The 25,461-nt window shown below is 49.0% G+C and overlaps 1 protein-coding gene across 2 annotated transcripts in view; it reads left to right on the top strand.

Annotated features, from left to right (window-relative positions):
• Positions 1–25,461, top strand: part of LOC8028096 (protein O-mannosyl-transferase Tmtc3) — a 328,600-nt gene that overhangs the window by 200,021 nt on the left and 103,118 nt on the right. For both annotated transcript variants that reach the window (XM_042293455.1, XM_040214192.2), the window contains one exon: positions 2,888–2,969. In XM_042293455.1, the coding sequence (XP_042149389.1) occupies positions 2,888–2,969 (82 nt within the window). The remainder of the gene's footprint in view (positions 1–2,887; positions 2,970–25,461) is intronic.

The raw sequence follows: 25,461 nt of genomic DNA, 5'->3' as shown, positions 1-25,461 counted from the left end.
TCGGTTCAGGTCGAGTCGCGCAGGGGCCGGTGGCGCCATCTTGCAGTGTCGTTTCTCAGAGGCAGTATATATGACCTTTCATGTTTTGACTAGTCGCTAAAGGGTTGCGCTGTTATCGTATTTAGTTTGTTCTCGGTGGACGCGAGTGGTCCGGGTTTCAAGGACGGGTTTTCCAACTGAGTGTTTTAGTAACGTTGGCAGAGGCACTCTATCCATGTATTATATTGCGGGCGCCGCCATTTTGGTGCGATTCGAGAACGCCACTTTCTGAGCAATAGATAATGCACTGTCAGGAAGCTCAGGCGATACCGTGTTCATTTGTTCTGTCGATGACTGTTTTACCGTTTCTGGAGTACGGAAAAGTGTTTCCTGCGATTTCAGACAAACGGCAACAATTCATATTCAGGTTTATTCATTTTTCAAAAAATTCGATACAATGCACGAACATTGTTTGAACCCATAGCCGCGGTGGCTAGTCGGGTACAAAGACAAAATAAAATGTACAATGCGGCGCACATCTAAAGATCTTACCAGTGAAAATGCCTAGATTACGCGCCTGGATGACATATTGCCGCGAGCGCAACTGACCAAGAAGACAGCGCGCTCGTGGTCTAAGGGTTATCGCGCTTGCTTTCCATGCTGAAAGCCAGGGTTCGATTCCTGGCCGCGGAGGTGCATTTTTGTTGACTCTGTTCTGGTAAATTCGAGAACCATGTTGGGTTTGTTCGCGGTCAGAATGTTCTATACGCCGAACCTTCTACGCCGATTATTCCAGAAGCCCACACGTGTACATAAGGGGCTCCGCGTGGCGATCTGCAGTCAGTTTCGCCCCAGCTTTCGACTCTGCTGCTACGCCGACTTCGACGCCCGCGACGCTCTTTTATTATCCTTTTTACCTTTTTATTTTTGGCACAAGTTCGCCCCATTAAACGTTTATTTCTTCCTGTTTATTTATTGTTTTTGGTCACCACCCGTGACAATATAGTGGCCACATTTCTGAAATAAAAATGCGTTTTTAGTGTTTACAAGAAATTAGAGTTTAGCCTCACATCCGTTGCTATTGCATTCCAAATTAATGTACCAATAAATTCGGCGAGTCGTTGACTTAACTGTTTTTACATACTGGTAAGTTAAAATGATGACTGACTGCAGCCCTCGTATACCTTGTAGGAGATGTAAACAAACTTAATAGAAAGGGTTCCGTCTTTTTTTTTTATATAATTGCAGGTACCGTCTGAGCTATTTTCTTTTTTTTTCATTTGAATATTGAGCTTACAGGTAACACGTATACGATTGTACACACGAAGATGCTCAAGCGTCGTTAGTCTGAAGCGTGCTTTATTGAGTGGCTCCAGGAGGAAGGTTTGCCCGAAACGTAGGCGTATTTCCTCGAAGGCAGCTAGAGAGCGTCCCACTCCGTCGTCGACGAATGCCGTCGCGCTGTGGTTCTCGATGACAAGGTAGGAGTTATTCCGGAACCTTTGCACGAGGATCGCTCCGACGAGTCGGCAACACCAGCTCCAAAGGTTGTCGCGCCTAGTTTTATCCGTCAGTCAAGGGGCACTGGTACCTGGTTTTGTATCTAGATAGCGAAGGCGACAGGGACCACCGAGGTGGAGCTTGTGCCGAGGAAGGCGAACATTCGGAGTCACTCCTGGATTTCCCGCAGCGTGACCTTGGGCACGGGGCGTTCGGCCCGAATCCTGTAGCCCTATTTACCCGTAGGGACAGGATCGCCTTTGCGTGGTTGTTTTCCACGGGCCACATCGGGACACGGTGTCGTGCGGGGTCTTCTGTACTGCATGGCCGGTGGAAGTGGCCTCCGATCTATGGGGTATCATATATGGGGACCGCGTCATGTCTACAGGGATCTCGCGGGTACAAGTGCCCGTTGAACTTACTCGCAAACACTCCCTGCGGTTGAAACTGAGCCTGGGATTTCCGGGGAGTACCTTGAGTTTATCCCTGCTAACGTCTAACATTGTCTATAAAATATCCTTTATTTTTTGTTATCGCGATTAAGTCATTGCTGGACAATGTGAGAGCCGTGGCACCCACGTGTTTGTGTATAGTTGCTGGTTCTGGCCTACTGTGCTCGCTCGACGCTCGACGCCTCGGAAAGTTGCGGACCGGGCCGCTGTAGTGGCCCCTTTCGCTGGGCATGGGGATTTGCCGTAGTAACCCGTAAACGTTTAACGTCCCCTAGGTTAGCCTAGCAGCAAGGCTCGCAGCTTGTTATGTTCGGTTATAAACCGGCGAATCGGCGCCATGGCGCGCGTGCTTAGCAGAATTTTAACGAGGGTGGTGAAGCTTTCAATGGGACCGGTACTACTTTGAAACGTCACGCGCTCTGTACCGCCAGCGCTTCAATACAATGTTGCGACTGTACCATAGGGTGTTAGCCCTGGGAAGAGCTGATTCCCACCCTTAAGGTGCACTAAAGACGTTTCTGAGATCGTCTGCTCTTGGTGACAACTTATCTCACGGGGTCCAAGCATCCTAGAAATCGACAAATTATGCACGTGCGACATCTATTTCCCTATTGAAAATGTGATAGAAGTTCGCGCCACGTTCCTTTCGGAGCGGAAAAATCTGGAGAACAGAATCCAGCGGAGGCGTCGGCGGCGTGACGACGGGCGCGCGTCAGCCAATCTGTGCTCCAGATTTTTCCGCTCCGAAAGGGACGTGGCGCGAACTTGCACATTTTCAGTGGGTAAATAGACGTCGTACGTGCATAATTTGTCGATTTCTAGTATGCTTGGAGCTCGTAAGATATCACCAAGGACAGACGATCTCAGAAACGTCTTTAGTGCACCTTTAAGGGTGTAAAAAGTATTAATGTTTACGCGTTGATGTGTCGTGACCTGAGCATGTCCTCTGTCCGCAGGGTGTCCTCGATGTTCCTGAGTGAGGCGGCAAGCGTGGCGGCCGCCCTCTTGTTTGCTGCCCACCCCGTCCACACCGAAGCGGTGAGGGCCCTGTTTTGGCCGCCGTGTGTTTACGCCGCTCTTTGTACGCGGGTGGACCAACTAAAAGGCCAGCGCATTACGTCATCGTTAGTGGTACCCCGACGCACCTTAAGCGGCAAACACGACCAAGCTCGACGAGAGATACGCGGGAAAGCGACAGACGCTTGCTTTTTGACGCCGCCGCGCCCCGTCGTCGCGCTCGTTGTGAAGTGCTGCGAGACGCGCGTGCGGCGACTCGGACCCGAGATAAGTGGCGCTGCCTGGACCTCTTTCTGATGACGTTTGAGGGGGAACGACGCGGGCCTCGTCTTCTACACTCTCATAAAAGTGTATGGTCTTACACCCTTTGTCCCATGTAATACTCCCTAACTATACCAATCTTTCACGAGCGCGGCTTGATAGCCGAGTGGTACAACTTATTAAAATAGCCAATGTACGCGTCACTGACTACAAAAAAAAAAAAATAATAATAATCGCGGGTTTCTTCATCGTACTGCACAACATCAGTGTTTTTTTTTTCCTTATTTTTCCTGTAGTCTTTTAAATGTATTTTGGTTATAACGCACCGTTTTCAAGCCCCTCTTGATACTTGGAGCCGTCAGTTAGACTTTAGTGCGCTGTACGTCGAACTGAAGTTTTGAAGTGTATTATTTGGGACAAAAAAGTGCAGAACTACATCCCTCTTTTTTCTCTCTATTTTTTTTTTTTTTTTTTTTTAGAGTCTAGGGTGTGTACAGTGCACGCCCTGTGGCCTGCATTTGGCTGTCCTCTCCAAAACGTGACCTGTATGGACATTCCCTGCGTTTTCTGTGTACCTTGAAGGCTACTCCTGTTTTGCGCCGCTGTGTTTCGGTGGTGTCACTTTTTTCTCGTGGGAGTCGGGATCCAGTTCAAACGAGTCCACATTTGTTTTTTTTCCGTTCGGCGGAATAACTTTCCAGGTTGCGAGGTTGTCCGCAATCAACATCCGACGGGCGACAGCGCTGCAGTGCGAGACGGCGCCGACCTCCGAAGCTCGCAAAACGCATGATACACGCGCAGTAAGGCTGGCAGAGCACCGACCCAGAATGCCCAGCGCACCCCGAAGCACGCGCAGCGTGTGGCAGCGACGCCTCGGATAAACCGCTTCGACTAGATAACTTGTGCGTGCCACATCGAGTAAACTATAAAACCGAAAAACTTGAAAAAAAAATGAAAAAAATCATGAACCATTTCTCTCTGTGAAGCTATAGATGACCAGCGAAGCTGTTTAGCACACGACACAGACATGAGAGAATTTCGAACAAGGGAACGAACACATTGATTGTCTCGATCGGTGTTCATCTTGACGAATGGTGCGCACGCACATCTCGAGGACTATATCGCCGCCCGAAGAGCCGGAGGATACTAGACACGCGCGACGGGACCGCCACACGGCGGAAGGAAAGGATACTAGGCACGCAAGCGCTTGGAACGACGATAAAGAGGGGGCGGTGCGAGCCCGCTCTGAGTTTTTATTGACGCACACCAAAAGATGCACGAAACCCTAGCCATAAACAGCTTCGACGTAATAAGACAGACTGCTTCCAAAAGGAATTCTGTAACTTTTATTTCTACTTGCCGAGGTGGAAAAAAAAAACGATGTTTAATTGTTAAATTTAGTTTCCTGCTGAGTGTTCAGTTGGCGGCAAACAGCACCTAGAAGAATCAAAGCCTACTCACTCTGACGTCATCGCAGTGAGAGGGAGCGAACACGCGGAGTGGGCACGAGTGTGACGTCAGAGTTTGGCCGGTCCTCGTGTCCTATCAACACGTCGGAGGATGCTCGGAGTGCCTAGACTCGAGAGTGTTTTCATTTATTCCACATGGATCGGGAGATTTCTAACTCGCGTGGGCGATGCAAGGTGCGACAAAATGGCGAAAGTGTCGGTCGTCTGCGGGTGTCTCGCAAGCTTTCGCTGGCCGCTCTCCCTCTCCCTTGAGAAACGAGACAACTGTCTGCGTAGGTGGTGTCCGTCGTTGATTTGGAAACGCTCTTGTGGTTTCAGTTCCCCCCCTTTCTAAGATCTAGAATTCTCTGACCATTTTGGACGCCTACCGACCAAAGGGGAAAACGATTCGAGTCTGTGTTCGAGGCTTTGAAGGTGCCATGAGAAGGAAATCTATCTGCCGGATCTTAGATTTCTTATACTCATTAAACCACAAACACGTTGGTCCCTAAGTATTACGGAAAAATATTACGTCTGCATTTTGTAAACACTTTACAATATCAGTTTCTCTTTTATCGTCTCAAAGGACCGTGCGACACCCTCGAGCAGAATGAGCAACAAAACGTTACGGTAGCTATGCAAAAAGAGGCTGAACAGATATCCAACTTTATTTATTCTTGGAATAATAAATGAAAAATATTGAGTTACCTATATTGGCGTTCTCGTATTAGTTGCGCGCCACTGGATTGCGTGGTTGCGATGTCGTTTCAAACGCAGCCGGGTCGTTTGGTAGCCGTCGTAACCACGCTGCTCGTCCCGCGGCAGCTCGTGTTCGTCGTGGAATGCGATAGTGGACCCCGATTGTGGATTGGAATGAGAATACATCATAAAGTGAAGCGATGAAAAACTGGATTCCCTTTTTTTTATGCTATATAAATCGATTTGGACGATCAAACGAATGGACGGACGCGGACTGTATAATAAAGGCACGAAACCTTTAAGCTATAAAAACGAGCGCGAGTTAACTGTTTTCTTACGTTGCTTTCAAGCATTTGTTTTTGTATTGGCCCGTTTTTTATTGGCCGCTAGCTGATGATGGCACCTTATTTGCATCTCAACCGAACTACTGTGTTGATGGGCCTTCCTCGTGGGCAAACTTTTCGCTGGACCAAGCGCAGCAGTCGCTACTCGCCAAGACCCAATTCTCGCGTCGAGACTGGCTTTGAAGGAAGATGTCCCGATGGCGCGGTTTCCGCCGTGGTTCGCTAGGAACACTAGGAGTGTCACGTTGCTAGAGGCATCTATAGCTTTCACTCTTCCGGCGCCATCGCTTAGGTTGAATGCATTCCCTCATTAAATATACATTTAGGCACGCACGCGTTTACCGAAGGTCTTAAACGAGTGGCCAACGTTACTAAAACACTCAGTTGGGAAACTCGCCGTCGAAACCTGGGCCGCTGGCGTCCACCCAGACCGAGCTAAATGCGACAACAGCGCCACTCTTTTTCGTTTGTTTGTACTATGGTCACCTTGAGCTTTTTGAAAGCCTGTTTTTGCGTAAAAACAAACGGAAAATACTCTTTTTGTATGAAATTTATTGGAGTTTAGTACCAAATGATGGGCGCGTGATGTTTTTATCATCTTTAGTTCACAAGGTGTTGCGGAACAATTAATATTGTTTTTATACAACCATGCCTCAGCGGGCCTTTCAGGTAGCGCGTCCAGACCTAGGTGCATTTTAACTTCAGATGTTGAACGCGGCACGTCCGCCGGGGGAGACAGGGGTGGCACCCTTGTAACCTCTACTGCTGTATCTGTTCTTAAAGCCAAAATAGAAGTCACGTGCTGTTCCTCGAGTGGCCGCTGCGGGAGAAATGGTGGCGTTGTGTTCGTCATTAGCTCGGTGCTCGGAGACAGGTTGGGGCCACTTTTTCGAAGCTGTCTCTATGGGAGTTTCCCAACTGAGTGTTTTAGTAACGCTGCGAGTGGCTTAACAACGCACAGCTGTTTGGAGATTCATTTCATCGGCACAAACTAGTTCGGTGTATGCTTCTGCGGCAGAAAAACGTGACACCGGGAGCGGTGCTGGAGACACGTGGCTGTATCTATAAGACATCGGTCACGATCGCTTATATAGGTTGAAAGCACTCTCGCATTACATGTACATTTCGACAAGCACGTGTGTACCGATAGTCTTAAAAGCTTACCAACGTGAACGTATCCGCCTGTTTTAGGAGATTCAATTCATCGACACAAGATAGTTTAGCGAATGCTTCCGCGACGGAGAAACCTGCTTAATATCGCTGCGCACGCCGCTTTCGACGCGTGTGTGCGTGTGTGTCCGTGTGTGTGTGCGTCACGTGTGCGTGTATTTCTGTGTTCGCGCATGCGTGAATGCGTGCGCGGGCGTCTTCTTGTGTGAGCGTGCTTTGTGTGTGTTCGTGCGCGTACGTGTTGGCGTGCGTGTGTGTGCGTTCGCGCGCCTGTGTGTGTGCACTTGCGCTCGTATGTGCGTGTGTGTGGATGTGTGCTCTGAGGCTTTGCCATTCGCAGGGATCCTTCTATTGCTCGCCGCGATTGGCCGGCTGTCTGCGTGTTTTGCAGGAAAGTGAACTCATGTTCGCTTTTTGAGGTGTAGACGTCCTCCAAGAATAGCTTTCTTTTGTCCCGGCATTGCTACATTTCTTGCTAAGAAAATGAAGTGGATGGCTGCGCGCAAGCTCTGCGGCACACGAGCTCGTTCGTCATCACTCGAACAGGACGTTCCATCCCAGCGGTCGTCGCTCGCTGGGCGATGCGATTCACCGGGCGGCTGAGGCAATCGGCGCCGCCTCGGAACGTCGTGTCGGTTGACATTCGACATTTCGATCTTGCGGGACATGGCCACCCTTTGTCCAACTTGAGTTTCGACCAAAGTTCGCCGAACGTTCGACCTCCTCACACAGCTCGGCGATGATTGACTTTCGAAACTATGTTGCTCGACTTCGAGGAAACGTTTCGGATTTCGGTAAGAAATAATTTATGTGTCATTAATGTTAAAACTAATATTTCCCGATATAAAATGCAAAATATATAACCTTCTGACGATTTAGTCGGTTCGTTACCGAGCTCCTCCGCCAGGGAGCGTGAGCTCGTTCTCAATTTCCGTGCATGCACGTAGTGGTACATCTTCCGTCGAACTTTGCGTCGAAATTTCGAAAACGGCCAGTCCGGTTGAGCTCGCACCTCGGCGTGTTCCCGATACCACTAGAGGCAAGCAACAGGTCCATACTGCCACGTAGTTTCCCGTGAACACCTTCATTACGCTCATAAAGAGTAGCATTTTGTTTTATAACAAGTAGCATTCTGGTCTTGAAGACAGTGATGCGATTGCTACGTCGAACTGCCCTAAAGGGAATTGCTCCGCTACATGTAGCCAAAATGTGAAGGATTTCCTCTAACACTGCGCCAAATTTTTTAATTATTATTCTTTATTGATAGTGAAAGTATAATAGCTTATGCCCCGCGACACGTCCAGATCGTTATGCTAGGCTTGTGCGAATATTCAAAACCTTCGATTCTCACCGCAAATAACTTACTATTGGACCTCATCTCTCTGTCAGACACTGGGAGTGCTCGCGGATGTTCCGCAATATCTCTCATGTTCGTGGTTTGCTCTGGCGGGGAAGTTAGCTTTGTTAAGTGCACTTCTCGCTGCGCTCTTGTGTACTGCAGTGAATCGACAACCGGAAAGTATGCAACGCGAGTTTGCTTATCTTGCTTCGCCGCAGCGCACCCGCCTGCTATTCGAGGAAAGTGCACTCCCCAGACTGGGACGTAAACACGCAAATGTCGGATACTAAAAAGAAAAAAAAAAAAAAAAGGAAGGAAGGAAGGAATTTGGTCAGTGCTAATGTAACAACTTGCAGTAAAAATTGCGGAATGAAATTGCGCTATTATTTATGATAAATTGCAATATTTTGGCCATATCTTTTTTTTGTCAAATTTGAAATTTAACGAGGGTACTTGTAAGAAAAGTATTATGAACTGCTCTTTATCCTTATTTTTATTCCAACTCTCGTTTAGTTATCAAATGTATATAGGTTTTATCGGTTCGAGGTATAGTCGATAGGATAAGTTAAAACTAATTTAGATGACTGAGTGGAAGTAAGCTCTGGAATAACATTAACGAGTTTAGCTAGATCGTCCAAGAAGGCATACTTGTCGTTCACATGCCGTTCTTTGTTATAATAGTGTAGTGACCGCTTACGAAGAGCAGAAAGAGGAGCGGTCACGGGACTCGAAAACCAGGATCGCGAGCAGCGAGACCACATTCAGAACGGCGTAAGCCAAACTGTAGATATTGTAAATAAAATACGTGATGTAGAGGCACGCACCTCTACAAATTGGTGACCCGGTAACAAGAGACAACTGCCCTGAGCCAACCACACAGTTCCAGAACCTTGGTTTTCGGTGAGCTCAGCTTTCTACTTGCATCATGAGTCAAGGCGATGACACCGGCTCTGCTCAGACCCCGTCCATTTTGGGGACGACGACAACGACCATTAAGTTTCCCGAGTTCTGGTCGGCCGACTCTGAACTATGGTTTCTGACGACAGAATCCATTTTCCGAAAGCATAGAATTACGTCGTCCTCGACGAAGTTCGATTACGTGGTTTCGGCTCTTCCGCAAGCAACAGCGGCCATGGTACGGGATATACTGCGCTCACCTCCAGACGATCAGCCTTACGAGAAACTACGAGAGGAGCTGATACGACGCACAACGGAATCCGAACCGCGCCGACTGCAACAGCTTTTGACTTCCGAGGAGTTGGGCGGTCGAAAGCCTACCGAATTTCTTCGACGAATAGAACAGCTCCTCGGAGACAAGGCAACAACAATTGACACAGCAATTTTGAGGGAGCTGTTCCTTCAACGCCTTCCAGCCCAAGTGCGCATGATCTTGAGCGCAACGACGACAGACTCGATCGCCACTCTGGCTCGTATGGCGGACCAAATTATAGATGTAGGTGGGTCCAGCATTTCTGCCCTGGAACAAAGCGCATCAGCACCACCACCTACGCCATCTGAGGTTGGAGCTCAACTAACTCAAATCATGGAATTTAACAAGCGCATGGAGGTCAGGGTGGACCAACTGAGTCAAGAGCTCCGCAGGCTACGCGTACGACCGTCGCCTTCTCCGACCGCGAAAGAGAATGCCCGCTGCCACCAGAACTACGCACGCCACGAGTCCACCGACTCCGAATCAGAGGTATGCTGGTACCACCGGCGCTATGGACAACACGCAAGACAATGTCGCCCGCCATGTACTTACTCGGGAAACGGCATGGGCAGGCGCTGAAGGCCGCCAGCGTCGAGAGCCCCACTTCACGTCGACTATTCTACGTCACCGAACGCCGAACGAAAGTTCGTTTCCTCATAGACACTGGTGCAGAGGTAAGCGTTGTGCCCCCTACGATGGAGGAACGTCGGCAACGCCAAGAATCTCCGCCACTCCAAGCAGTAAACGGATCTTCAATCAAGGCGTACGGAGAAAAGTCGCTGACACTGGACATCGGGCTCCGCAGGACGTTCCGCTGGCTTTTCACCATCGCCGACGTCCAACAAGCCATAATTGGAGCAGACTTCTTGCGAAGGTTCGCCCTCACAGTTGACATGAGAAGGAATTCGCTCTTCGACACCGACACGCAGCTTAGCGTCCAAGTTCTCTTATCAAAGGTGACGCCTCTCAGTCCGTCTCTCCAACGAGCGGAAGTGGACACTCCATGGAAGAACGTTGTCAACGAGTTTCCTCAAGTCTTCCGCCCACCGGTCCCCGATGAAAGCGTGAAGCACAACGTCACCCATCACATTGAGACCAAGGGCCCCCCGGTTTTCGCAAGACCACGACGTTTGACAACCGACCGTTTTCGGATTGCCAAGGATGAGTTTGACCAGATGCTCGAACTTGGGTATATACGGCCTTCTTCGAGTCCGTGGTCTTCCCCACTCCACATGGTACCAAAAAAAGACGGAGACTGGCGACCCTGTGGGGACTATCGAGCCCTAAATAAGGCTACAGTGCCAGATCGCTACCCGATCCCACATATTCAAGACCTCGGTGGCATGGTAGAAGGGGCCACTATTTTCAGCAAAGTGGATTTGGTTAAAGCCTACCACCAAATCCCCATCGAGCCGACAGACATTGCCAAAACTGCGATCGTCACACCATTTGGTTTGTTCGAGTTCTTGAGAATGCCGTTTGGACTTCGAAACGCCGCGCAAACCTTCCAACGTTTTGTTGATCAGGTTCTTCGCGGCTTGACATTCACCTTCGCTTACATCAATGACATCTTGGTGTTCAGTCGCACACCGGAAGAACACGCCAACCATCTTCGACAGCTGTTTTCTCGGTTGCAAGATTACGGACTCGTCGTCAATACGACAAAATGTGAGTTCGGTGTCGAGGAAATACGTTTTCTTGGACACCACGTAGATAGCCGCGGGATCCGAACACTGCCTGAGACGGTCGACATCATCAAAAACTTTCCAACACCGACGACGACAACGAAGCTCCGTGAGTTCTTGGGGCTTTCTAATTTTTATCGTCGATTCATCCCCCATTGCGCCCATATAAGTCAACCACTTTTCGCAATGCTGCAAGGAAACAAGACGAAAACGTCGCTACTGCAGTGGAATGAGGCTGCCCATCATGCCTTCGAGGCAGTTAAGAATGCCATTGCCAACGCCACGCTCCTAATACACCCCAAGCGACACGCACCCATCTCCATTATGGTTGACGCCTCTGATGGTGCTGTGGGAGCTGTTCTACAACAGCAGGTGGAAGATAACTGGCATCCCCTGGCATTCTTCTCAAGAAAACTTTCACCAACAGAAGTTCGCTACAGCACCTTTGGGAGGGAACTGCTGGCTATATACCTCGCAATTAAGCACTTCCGGCATTTTGTTGAAGGCCAAAATTTTTTTGTCCTCACCGACCATAAACCACTGACATTTGCACTAACATCCAACAGCACAGCACACACTCCGCGAGAGGTGCGGCAGATGGCTTTCATCTCAGAATTCACGACCGACATCCGCTTCATCAAGGGCACAGAAAATGCTGCGGCTGATGCGCTCTCCAGGATCGGTGTGAATCGATGCTCCTTCGAACCTCATCTGGTCCCCTATGCGGAGCTTGCAGCAGCGCAACGCGCTGATGCCGAACTCCAAAAACTCCGAACAACTTCAGCAACACTTTTCTTCCAGGATGTGCGGATCCATGGCTCTGACGACACGGTAGCATGCGACATGTCGACAGGCCAACCTCGACCGTTTATACCCGCCCATTTACGCCGGACAATCTTTGATTCCCTTCATGGCCTATCCCACCCAGGAATAAGAGCCACGCAACGTCTCATTGTGCCAAGATTCATCTGGCCGCGCATCAACGCTGATGTGCGTGCATGGACCAAGACATGTGTGCAATGCCAGCGTGCAAAGATACACCGGCATGCCATCACACCATTAGGCGCGTTCAACCCACCAGATGCCCGCTTCGCCCACATTCATGTTGACATTGTAGGACCGCTTCCCCCATCGCATGAATACCGCTACATCTTGACCGCCATAGATCGTTTTACGCGGTGGCCCGAGGTCGCTCCGATGAGAGACATCACAACACAAACAGTGGCACAAACGCTAATTGAAATGTGGGTAAGTCGATTTGGCGTTCCCCAAACCATCACCACCGACCAAGGACGACAGTTTGAATCATCACTGTTTCGAAGCCTTTCCCATTTTCTCGGAGTCAAGCACATCCACACCACAGCTTATCATCCGATATCTAATGGCTTGGTAGAACGATTCCATCGTCAGCTCAAGGCAGCAATCAAGGCTCAGCCAAACAGCATTGCGTGGACGGAAGCCCTACCATTAGTTATGCTCGGCATACGAACAGCTTTCAAAACGGATATTAACTGTTGCACGGCCGAGTTGGTGTACGGTACGTCACTCCGTCTGCCAGGAGAATTCTTCAGCCAATCAAGCGACACCGAAATTGAGAGTGCCGAAAACTATGTGAGACGACTCCGTATTCTCATGCAGGACCTCCGACCTACCTACACAAGGGTACCGTCGACACGTTACACGTCCATTCCGGCTGATGTTCTGCTCTGTACACACGTTTTTCTCCGAAACGACGGAGTCAAGAAACCCCTACAGCCCACATACGATGGACCGTTTCAGGTTCTGAGACGCAGTGACAAAACGGTGACACTTCTGGTAAAAGGCAGCGAGAAAGTCGTCTCGCTAGACAGAGTTAAGGCAGCCCACCTTGACTCCGATTGCTGTGTACAAGATGCAACACCGTTCCGAAGACCTCGACAAGCTCAGTTCCAGCCAGGCAATGCATGTAACTTGAGTCGGGACACAACCTGGGAAACCTCACGACAGTGGCTTCCGCAGAGACGTAAACGCTCGTCACCTCCGCCTCCTCACTAGGGGGGGAGTACTTGTAGTGACCGCTTACGAAGAGCAGAAAGAGGAGCGGTCACGGGACTCGAAAACCAGGATCGCGAGCAGCGAGACCACATTCAGAACGGCGTAAGCCAAACTGTAGATATTGTAAATAAAATACGTGATGTAGAGGCACGCACCTCTACAATAGTAATAATAATAATCTTTATTTTCGTGTGCCAGAAACAACCCGAGGGTCTTCACCTTGGAGCACAAAGATCGAATAAACGCCAAATTAACACAGAACAAAAACACACGTCTAGGTAGCCATCCCTCGCAGTTGCTTGCGGTAAACAGAAAAGTCACTGAATATTTCAATACCTGGATTGTCGAAGCGATTGAACAGTGATTGCATGCGTGACAAAGGTGAAGATCTGCAGATGATATTGACGTAAAAAGTAGAGTGATTCATAGTCAAACGGGAAGGGACATGGATATTAACATAGGATAAGAGTGAAGCATTATCTATAACTCCATTTACTATCTTGTGCAAAAAAAAATTCAAGTCACGTTCTGTTATTCCGTCAGACAATGGCCTCGGCGACAACTTATCTAGAACAAAGTTGTAATCAAAATAAAAGCGGCGCTGAAAATAGCTGTCGTAGTCGATGCGTATTAAACGTTTTTGCATGCTTTAATTTTTTTTCCACTGTTTTCGACAACGAATTCTAAACTGTAGGGCCGAATTCAGGCCTTGACCTAACCAATAGAGCAAAATAAACGAATAATACAGGCAGGGTTTTTAAATTGCTTCGCGATGCGAGATATCAGTCCCAACATCTTTGTCGCGCTGCCAACAAGAGAGAATTAACACATGCCACATAAACGTCAGTTCATTATCTACGCTCACGCCGAGGTCTCTTACAACCGAGATGCGTTTGATTGAAGTTCCATCTAATACGTTATACATGATAGGGAAAGCAGCTCAGAAAACACGTACTACGAAGAGAAACATTCACGACCGGGACAATTTCATGTTATTGATTCATTTCCGTCCGGAAAGAGCTGCTCTGCTCATGTTCGCACATTTTGCACTATTCTGTTAAACTTTTGGACCGTCGTCTAAATATGTGCTTCTCAGCCCTTTCTCACAAATCAACCGGAACAATACAGCCACTAGGCTACAAGCGCGATCTGTTTACTCGAGGACGCTGCTGGACTCCGTGAATTCTCTCTCTCTCAGCGGGAGAAATTGCCAAAAATAGAGCTATAAGCTCGCGCTTCTAGTCGTCAAGAAATACTTTTAAAATATAAGTATTTTCTTAATATGCTGCAGTAAAAGTACCAGGAAAGCAAAACTTGTCGTTTGACGATAGATTTTTTCCCATTCCCGTTGAGCCTAGCTAGGGAATTGTGCGATAATGCAGGGACGGTATGCTTGATCTCGTTGTACTGAAAAATGTCAGCGCATTGGCGTTATAAATATTGCTATCACATCAAGTGTGGGCCCAAAGTAATTGCGTAAGCAAATCAAAAATAAATATGTCACTGGCATAAAGGCGAGTTTACAGAGAGCACGAGGTCTCTTTTCTAGAAAACCTCTACGGTGTCGCTGGAAGAATCGGCTGCTTTGAGACGTGAAACACCATCAGTGTTGTCTTCTTCCGAAAAAGTTCCATTGCCCCCCCCCCCCCCCCCCCCCCCCCCGCCATGTTTGCCCTCAACCTTTCGGGGATGAGACTTCTGGCCCCCGCACTCGGATAAGTTTGAAACACCTACTTTAGCACTTGAATTGAACATCCATTTGTGTGGTCAACATTACTATGTTCTAGATATATTATTTGATTTGCATTTTATTTCGTACTTAAAATAACCGTTCACAACAGTCCATACTGTCCTTCGATCATCAATCAGCATCTTGTTGACATGCCCAGTGCTTCCATGTTGCATCTACACAGCTAGTTCTGTGTTTGAGGGAACCAAGCCGGCCGTGCTGTTGGTGCTAACAAAGGGTTGCGCAGAAGTGAGAAGGTAGGCCTGTCTTTTAGTTGGATAATCCAACGCGCGAATTTTAACGTTGGATTATTATTAATGTGGTTGCTGCGCAGACTCGGCCATGGGGTCGATCTGGATGGGGTGGGGAACTGTAGCCGCTGAATTGCTACGCTAGCACCGCTGCCGCCGTGTCCTGGTCGAGGTAAGATTGGTTCAACCGCGTAGGTTTATTCTAGCATAGCGATACAGGTGCGAGTCGTGCCGTGTCTGCTCGCGATACGGTGGAGAGAGGGTTTGCGCGGGGAAGCGGCGGGCAGAGTCCAGGTCACCCGGCGGCGGTGGCAATGATAATGACGGCTGTGGCGATGATGGTGATCTCCTGACAGTTACTAGCCTCAAAGTAGAATCCGCGTATTTTACTACCCCTAACTAGTAACATCGCGCTACGTCCCCACAGAAGAACGGAAACGCAACGAGTCACGTGATTTCCGGTGAAAAAAGAAGCGTGTGGTTATGTCCTTTACCACAAGATGGTAGGCACAACAAAAATTAAAACTAGAAATGAGTAATCGATGTGGCGCCAGCCACCGTCCGATTAGAAGTACACACAAAAAAGAAACCGATTATATATAGTTTATTTAAAGGCTTCCACACTTGCAAGTAGGTACACAATTCCACACAAACATCTTCAGCACACAATTGGTACAATGCATTCAACACAGATCGCATACAAATACGACGAACACACGTGACACGCTTACTCTAATCACTCTAATCGCTAACTCCCTTGACTGCCCATGAGTCTTGTATACTGACCACTTGGGTGCGCAAACTTGTCGTCTTGTATCCCCATTTCAGTGTATGAACTTTCGACAACGGCATCGGCTTGTCTTGACCATTTGGGTGCGCAGACTTGTCGTCTTGTATCCTCATGTCAGTGTATGAACTTTCGACATCGGCATCGGCTTGTCTTGACCATTTGGGTGCGCAGACTTGTCGTCTTGTATCCTCATGTCAGTGTATGAACTTTCGACAACGGCATCGGCTTGTCTTGACCATTTGGGTGCGCAGACTTGTCGTCTTCTATCCCTATGTCAGTGTATGAGCTTTCGACAACGGCATCGGCTTGTCTGGGCGGAGACGATCAAGCCAGCGGCGAGCTGAAGTTCGTACCGGAGTTGCCGGATGCAGCCGAGAAGATCAACAGCCGGGAAAGTCGAGACGGACAGAACGAAAGCTGGATGAAAGCGAGCAGTGAACGAGACGGTTGCCCTTTTGTTTGAACTAGTGTGTGCAGTTAGAAATAAAAGCGTTGGGTTTTGTTCAAGACTGATCAATATCTCTGAACTCCAAAAAGCAACAATTCCCACAGAAAAAAAAAAAAATGATGCTGAAACCCGGGAAGAAACTGCTGCGCTTCAAATGAAGCCGTCGAGCAACGTGTGATTGAATCACCGGCAGCCAGAGAAGGGAACCTATAGATAATGACTGAACGAGCCAAACCTGGTAATCAACGGTAACATCTACGATAGACCGACACAAACAAGCAGCTCAACAAGCCAGGACTGAACGGCAATGAATGTCCTCAAGAAAAAACGAAAAAGGCATCGAACGCAAGTAGTGAGGCTCTTCAGCCAGGCAGAGAATTTATTGCAATCAGCTAAGCCGACCAGCGATGATTTCGATATTTTGATCGAGCGTCTAAGCCTCTCTCGGGACCAACTCAGCCACGTAGATGCCGCGATCGAGTCGTTGATTTCCGAAAAAGAAGCAGAAGTAGAATTCACGCAAGTGATAAGTTATTCTGACAAGATCGTCACGTGCTTAGCGCGGGAGGCTCAAAAGTAAGGTGAAGAGCCCGGACGACAGCTAACAAACAAGCGGGCAATCGAACGAAGAGTGGCAAGCGAGACGAGTGACAGCAAAAATTAAGCTTAACAAATTAGAGCTCGTCAAGTTTAACAGACTCCGAAAAAATTGGCAGCCCTTTTGGGAGCAATTTCAGACCGCCATCCACGAAAATCCGGACCTTTCGTCGTAAGAAAAGTTCAACTACTTGACGTCAGCCCTGACTGGGGATGGAGCAGCCGCCATCGCAGCGCTGCACCCCATTTCTGAATGCTACGCCCACGCCATCGAGCTCGTGCAGCAGTGGTTCGGGAACCATGCGGAGCTGATCCAGAACCACGTGATGGGGCTCATGGACGTCAATCAGGCGCCGTCATTGCGCAGCGTCAGAGCTCTGCGGCGTGTCTATACGACAGCGCCCAGGCTCACATCTGGGGCCTTCGGGCGTTGGGTGAGACAGATCAGTCCTACTGTGCCATGCTCTACCCGGCGCTTCCGGGCGACTTGAGGCTGAAGTTCAGCCTAAAGATGTCTCCGGGGAACGCCGAAAACGCCACCACCGCGGGGGGAACATCGTCAACCGACATCGGCTCCGACTCAGCAACGGAGCCAGGACCCGTTAAGGACGTGGGCGCTCTACTGAACTTTCTCAAGGTCGAGGTGGAGAACCGCGAGATAACATCCAAGGAATAACCTGAAGGCGCCAGCTGTAAGCATACACGTTGTTTCCCTGCATGAACTGCCGAAGATGCATCTAAACTGCACGCCAAGACTCGGAACGCTACCACTACGGCCTTGCATGGTAGGATGGACAGCATGAGATGTTTTCTTTGCAAACCAAAGGCGCACATCACACCAGACTGTAACGCAAACATCGAACTCAAGGAAACGAAGATCAGAGTGGCTTCCGGTGAGCAAAGCCGAACTACACGGCAAGAGCATGTCACGGCACGTTCTGTTGTGGCAGGTGTCGAGGGAGGCATGTATCCACTATGGTGGGATCCAAATTACTTGCCGGGACGAGCTGCCAGCGGATCAATGAAACGCAGATGAAAGACACCTTTTCTTCTGCGTTTCTCGCTCGCATGCATCCACTCAGCCTGCATGTGAGCGAGAAGAGCAACGAACCGGCTGTCCTTCTGCAAACGGTTACCGCGTGGTTGGAAAGCAAGAGCGGAAGGAAGTTGGCCCGCATTCTTTTCGACAGCGGTAGTCAGCGCTCCCCTCCTTCATTACAGAGAAGCTGTCAAGGCGTCTTGATTGCAAGCTTCTCGGGACGGAAGTTCTGACCGTCGAAGTGTTCGGTGGCAAAACTAGCGAACAAACGTACCGTAGAGTAGAATTGGTTTTGAGTAATCATCTAACTGGCGAGACATACGTGATAGACACCATCGAAACGCGTTCTATTTGCGAACAAGAACTTCTAAGCCCGGATGAAGACATCTTCGTAAATATAAAGGAGCTCGGACTAACGGTAGGTGACGATCTGAACGGACTCGAATGCAACGGAGTACGGATGCTCTCGGGATCGGATCCCGATGCGTTACGGGAAGAGTCCTTCGACTGAACGAGAACTTGACGGGAGTGAAGACTGCCTTTGGTTGGACAGTGCATGAACGCTCCCAGTCAACTTTATCTGTTGTCAACTGTTCTCAACTGATCGTCCTCATAGCTGCCGTGAGCGACCAGCAGAATACGTCTGTCCTGAGAGGTTTAGGGCAGTCGTCGACGCAGATGTCCAGGATTACTCCGATAGCTACATGATGCAGCGCTTTGAGGGAAGCATTACCAAATCCGATCGAAGGTACGAAGTGAGCCTCCCTTGGAAACCTGGTGTAAGGAATCGATTGCAATAAAGAGATGGCTTGGAAGAGACTCGAAAGCCAGCGAAAGAGGCTGAGCAAGAATCCTGAGCTCGTTCAGAGATATGATCAGGCAATCCGGCTTTACGTTCAGAACGGAATGGCTGAGATGGTCGAGAACGAACTCGGGTGATCGCGTGTACTACGTGCCTAGCTCACCAGGCTGTTTCGCGAGAGGGCAACAGTACAACAAAGATGAGAATCGTTTTCGACGCGTTTTCGCACCGACCGAACTGCAAGTCACTAAACGACAACCTGGAGAGTGGCCTGAACCTGATTTCAGACTTTGTTAGCTTGCTTCGCAACTTCAGGCAACACCCGGTGGCAGTGGTTGCGGACGTCGAAAAGACCTTCCTTCAGAGCGGAGTAAACCCGGAGGATCGCAATGCTGTGTGGTTCCTCTGGTACCAAGAACCACCTCAAACAAACCAGACAACTCCGGACATTAAGGTCTGGCGTATGACGAGAGTCATTTTCGGAGCCACGTCTAGCCCCTTTCTGCTGGCCGCAACCCTGCGACATCATTTCAAAGAACTTGAGAGCGTATTCCCCAAGATAGGAGAGCGACTGGGTAGACCGGTCTACGTTGACCTCTTGACAGGCGCTGAATGTGAAGAGGACGCCCGAACATTCTGCAGCGAGGCGATTGAGATATTTCGAGCAGCGGGGATGAAGCTCCACAAGTGGGGCTCCAATAGCACAGCCCTGACCAAAATGCTTGAAGGCAAGGGTCCCGATGTGAGACCATTGGGACAACAGACGGGAGTGCTGAAGGTACTCGGTCTGACGTGGAAGCCGAATGAAGACAGCCTTTCCTTTTCGGCAGAACACGTGATTGAGTTTTCCGGCCAACGAAGAAACACCGAGCGTTTCGTAGTCCAGACGACGGCACGCCTGTAGGGCCCTCTTGGTTTGCTCTCTCCCCTCGTGGTGCGAGCGAAGGTCTTGTTTCAGGAAATCTGGAAGCGGAGCCTGGCGCTGGGACGATACACTGCCGGGAGAACTGATGAGTGGCTGGAACAACTGGTGCGACGAGCTTACCACACTACCGTAACCACACTAGCGTAAGCAGACCTCAGTTCTCGGAGGAATACAGGCTCATTCACACAGACCCGCTTTCTTAAAGGGGTCATGAAACGATTTTCTTACTTCTTCCTCCTAAACTTTAATCCTCAACTCAAACGCGAATTGTGAAATCGCGTCGTCGTGACAGTCTTCGGCACCGGTGCGATGACTCCTACCTACCACCGTGCTTTTTATGCACACCATAGTACTTGTCATTCGCCAGCGACGATAAGTTCCGTCAGGGCACTCATTGGTCACGAACGCGAATCCAAATATTCGTCGACGGATGGATTGTTGACGAGCGCGTACGTCCGAGTGACGCAGTTCTCGTGTCCAATGCGTGAGCTGGGCTCGGCTGACGTCAGTTTGGCACCGCTGACGCGCTTTGGGAACCGCGGATGTATCATAGTGAAAAGGCGGAGAGCTTTCGAAGGAATTAAGGTACAAAATAGTCCTCTATGTTTTCAAATGTTCGTACCGAAAGGCTGGCTATTGACTTTCTACCCTCTTCCTTTTGGCCAACTGAACGATATGCGATTAGTAAAGACCCAATTTAAAATCATTTATCCCAGCCCAAAATTCGTTTCATGGCTCCTTTAAGGGAAGTTACGAAAAGTCACAGGGAAATCTGTGCTTCGTGTTAAGCTACCAATTCAAGGAGATAGCCTGACACGCAACATTCGAGACACGAATGTTTCGGTGACGAGGAACTAGGACAGTGAGTTAAGACTCGTTCACACAAACCCGTTTTCTTACGTTACGAAAAGTCAACGGGAAATTTCGTATTAAGCGTGGATACCAATTCAATGAGATAGGCTGGCACGAGACATTCTAAGCACGAATGTTTCGGTGACTTAGACGTGACGTACGAAAACGCTGCTCTGTGAAAAGTTGAACCGAGCTCAACTCCTTTCTTTACTTCACGACGAGCATTGTGTCCTTGGTTGCCACAGTAACTTACCGTCCTAACTCGTCGTCACCAAAACATTCGTGGTCTTCTCAACATCGCAAGCACCGTTGCTCGAAGGTTCGGGGTTTGCCAAGACACTTCTACCAGCTGTGAGAAGTGTCTTGACAAAGGGTGGCGCCCGGAGGCTTCACCGTGCGTAGAATGCCAAAATATATATATATATATATTTTTTTTTTTCACTAGTCCGAACGCTAGATACACCATTTACGCCGCACACCAACGGTCGTGACAGTGCACTGCCACGACCGAGGACAGCTCAATCAGAATCTTTCACCCACCGAACACACATAGAGCGTGAAGAAGACAATAGAGAGTTTTAGAATAGGGGGCCCCAACGCTTTGGGGAACCCAACGCTTTGGGGTACCCAACGCAACGACACCTCACGCAGCGTGCTTATAGAATAGGGTTTGTGGCGACGCAACGCGGCACGCTCGCCTTTTTCGCATGCAGCGCCATTGTGAACAACGAGCAAGATTCTCAACAGTGAAAAATTATTAAAACGCAAAACATTTGCGCTGAAACGACACTTTATCGTGGCTTGCGGTTCAAATAATAGGGAGGGTAACACCAGTTGGAACGGCACAGCAAGACCCATCTGCCGACCTCCTTTGAATCAGAACATTTACCTCTCTGGTCACAAGAGAGTGCACGTCCTCAAATACCAGGCTATCATGTGCGCCAATAGAATTATCTGCGAACTCGACGGGCCATTCCCCGGTCACAGGCACGACGCTGGTTGGTGTAGCTTGCTTTTAGCCCATCCTGTAGCTGATGCAGCACGACAGCTATAGAGTTTTATAATAGGCGGTCCCGAAGCTTTGGGGCCCCAAAGAAATAGGGGCCCAGCACTGCGCATGCGCAGAACCCAAACTCAGTTTGGGGTTTTGGGTTGGCACGTGCCCCCAACGTGAAATTCGAAAAATAGCGTGGAGCCCCTAATTGCTTGGGGCCGGGTTCTGTCAACAAACATGGCGGCGCCCTTTCCGCTCGCTTCGGAGAAACTTCGTCATGGTCGCTGCAGTATTTGCCAATTTCATTGCCAATGAATAGTGCAACCGGCTTTCGCTTTGGTTTATCTCGCTCAAGTCACAAAGAATGAGCGGTGGGCTCGCCCGGTTTTAAAGATCGTACCCGATTCTGGCCGTTCCTAAGCCTAATCATACATCGTAACTGTTGACATGGTAACGTATTGCTGCTCCGCGGATAAAAACTCGTTCACACAAACCCGTTTCTTTTTTTTTGTTTGTTATGTTACGAAAAGTCACCGGGAAATCTGTGCTTCGTATTAATCTCTGTCAGCAGCAGGTCGACCTAGAGCCACTCTATATGGCAGCGTAGCTGCCAGAGTAGCGACACGAAGCAAAATTATCTAGATGCACGACGTCAGAAGCGCTAATAGGGATCTCCATTTTGGGCCTGGGAGGTTGCCATGGTAACCGAGCTTCTAGCGACGCCGGGCGGCAACCTTTGTAGTCTAGTTAATATCTCCATTCGTTCATTGAAAAGTGGTATAAGACGCTTGGCATCGCGGTACGGCACGAACCTCTGGAGGAATGGTGCCTGTTTTTTCTGAAAAGTGAGACGATTTGCAACCCGGGGACTGTCGGGCGACAAGAGCTGCTATGGTATCGTACGTGCACGGACAAGGCGAGTGGTTTTCGGCGCCGCCGGGATGGCGGCCGCTTCGTGGGACGAACGTACCGTCCTAGTACTTTCGGACTTCGCTCCGATGGAACAAAATCCGATTACGCCGGCCACAACAGGACGATTGGCTCGGGACATGACTGCTGCTCGACTGCCCCATAGTGAGCGAGTATATGTTTAGCATCATACTTCTTCAAGACCCGATCATCCCTTCAAGATGAGATTTTCTCACCGACTGCTGAGGAGCGACGTCGACGGGGTTCAACCAAGGACGGCATGGTGGTCTCTAGGGAATCGTTGACGCCATCAAAAGAGACGGACGCCGGATATGAGGTGTTCTTGGCAACAGGCCAAATGGTCGTTCGGAAGTTTACCGGCATTCAAAAAGTTAATATTTCTATCTGGTGTAGCACACATATCCGTGTTAAAGGGGCCACGAAATTATTTTTAAACTTCTTCTTCCTTACCTGTAATCCTCAACACAAAAGAGAACTGTGAAATCACGCAGTTGTGACATGATAGGGCACCGGTACGATGACCCCAAGCTTTCACCGTGCTTTTTAAGCACACCGTAGAGCTTGGCATTCGCAAGTGATGATACGTTTTGTCAGGACACTCATTGGCTAGGAAAGCGAATACAAATATCTATAGACGAATTGATTGCTCTCGAGCGCATACATCCGAGCGACGCAGTTTTCGTGTCCAATGCGTGAGTTGGGGTCGGCTGACGTCATTTTGGCCTTTGTAGGCATTGTAAAGAGGATATTTGGAACTAAGCACACTGACATTAAGGAGCACAAAACGGCCCCAGCTACAGAAAATAAATATTACACTCGTAAGAAATAAACACGTCTGTAACATGTTAATTACAAAGACGAACACACCTCTGAGCATCTAAGTTTAATAGCATGTGTTGATGGATTGTTATATAGCAGGACATTTCATATGCGTCACTTGAGCAAACGCCAGTTTTTCACTTGAAAAACAAACCAAAAACACTGCGATCAAATGCAAGCTATTGCAACGAAAGCAAGTTATATCAAATCTTCAGAACTGCCAATTCGTAAAATTGGCGATTAGTAAAAAAGGTTAAAGATCGCAGAAGCTTCCTCGCTAAAAGATGCTGTGATTATTCGGTGACCCAGGGCTGAAACAATTTCCCCTAGGCCCTACACGCGCCGTATACCTTTCGTTTTGATTCTCAGAAATTAAGACTTTCAAAGGAAGCTAGAAAAATGCGAAAATTTTATCCGAAAAGCTATGTGGAGCGCAAGTTCGTCTGCTTCTTTTTGCAGGGGTTGTGGTGACGTCAGAACGCCGAGATCTGAGTGACTCCGATTGAAGGAGAGCGGGTAGAACTAAAAGCAAGCTGCCTTGAGGCTTACCCACTATTCTTTATTCAGAACCAATCAGAGCTCGGCGTTCTGACGTCACCTCAACCCCTACTAAAAGAAGCAGACGAACTTGCGCTGCGTATATCGTAAAATCGTTAATTAGTATGCTTGGGAGTTGTGTGAATGTTTATCCAGCGTGTAGCTGGTCAGCCATTTCAAAGTTGGGACGAGTCACTCGCTGTAGATGAGAAATTTAGCCAATGCAGTATAACCGTTAGCCTGGGGTCTATAGGTCTTTAACGTGCACCACGCAGTAATAATACACAACCGCAGGCTGGTACGATGCTCATCCAGATCGAAACGGGCAGGGGTGGTGATGGAACCCAGGTTCCCTGATTGACTAGTACAAAACGTGAACATCGCAGGAGCTTCCTCGCTAAAAGTTTGTGATCATGCGGTTACCCTGGGCAAAAACAAATTCCCCTAGGCTCAACATGCGACCCATAGATTTCGCATCGATTCTCAGACACTCCAACGTTCAAATAAAGCTAAGAGAATGCGAAAATTGCCTGCTAAATGTCTTATCGATCCTCAAACACATCCGGAAACCAAAATCGCCGCTAAGGCGATATTACTGATGCTGTCGCACAGGTGCTAATATCCAGAGCGATCTTGCACAGAAAGGGTATAAAGTATCAATATTTCAGATCTTCACGTTACACCTACGTCAGAAAGCACAAAGAAGCCCTAAATCGTCGGCAAGCTGCGGCACATCACGACTCCGCGCACCGAACAAACAAACTCGCATCCACCAGCTCTGGGCGCTGCCATCTTACCGATGACATCACGGCTGTTGAGAGGTCACGTGACGAGTCGTCACTCGGTTGCTACGGAAACCGAGCCAGCTCAGCTCGTTGCTATGGTACCGCGTGTGACCAATCGCGGTGAGAGGCGGCACAGGGAAAAGCGTGGCGCTACTCTGGCAGCTACGCTGCCATATCGAGTGGCTCTAGGTCGACCCGGTCGCGGATGGCCCGCGTGGAGTAATTCTTCCGATTGCTTCGGAGACCCTTTCGGCCATTGAATTCCATCTCTTGGAATCCTCAAATGGTTAGTGGCGTACACCTCGCGTAGCACATAAATTATATCGTCGATCGAGAAGCGAACGCGCGCGGGAGCCTTCTCTTCCGCCATTTTCTTCTGGCCTTGGATCGGCCTCGACTCGTTCGGCCATCCCGCTTCGGGTGCAGCCGAAACAATCCAATCCGTAGCGTTCTAATCTGACGCTTGTTCTCGAAGTAGCATAGAGAGTTGAGCTAGCTGGTACTTAAGACATACCTAAAACAGCGCACAAGCACAGGAGGAAGATAACAAAACGCAGGAAGGGGCGCTGACTCCCAACTTATGTATTGTGAAAGAAAGAAAAAGAGGAACCTTCAGATATGAAGCCCACGTTGTTGTTCTTTCTTCTTTTTTCTCGTCTTTTTTTTTTTTTTGTCGTGACCTTGTAATGTCAGTTTTCTTCTTTTTACTGTAACTTAGTAATGTATCTGTTTTTATCCTTTCTTGTTTTTACCTTGTGGGTGCGCGTGGGCCTTATGTCTGAAGCTTCCTCTTTCTCTGTCTTTCACAATGCATAAGTTCGGAGT

This window comes from Ixodes scapularis, unplaced genomic scaffold (genome assembly GCF_016920785.2).
Source record: "Ixodes scapularis isolate PalLabHiFi unplaced genomic scaffold, ASM1692078v2 PGA_scaffold4__175_contigs__length_147842914, whole genome shotgun sequence".
Lineage (NCBI taxonomy): Eukaryota > Metazoa > Arthropoda > Arachnida > Ixodida > Ixodidae > Ixodes > Ixodes scapularis.
The sequence above is the reverse complement of the archived record's forward strand: the minus strand, read 5'-3'. Positions and strand labels throughout refer to the sequence as shown.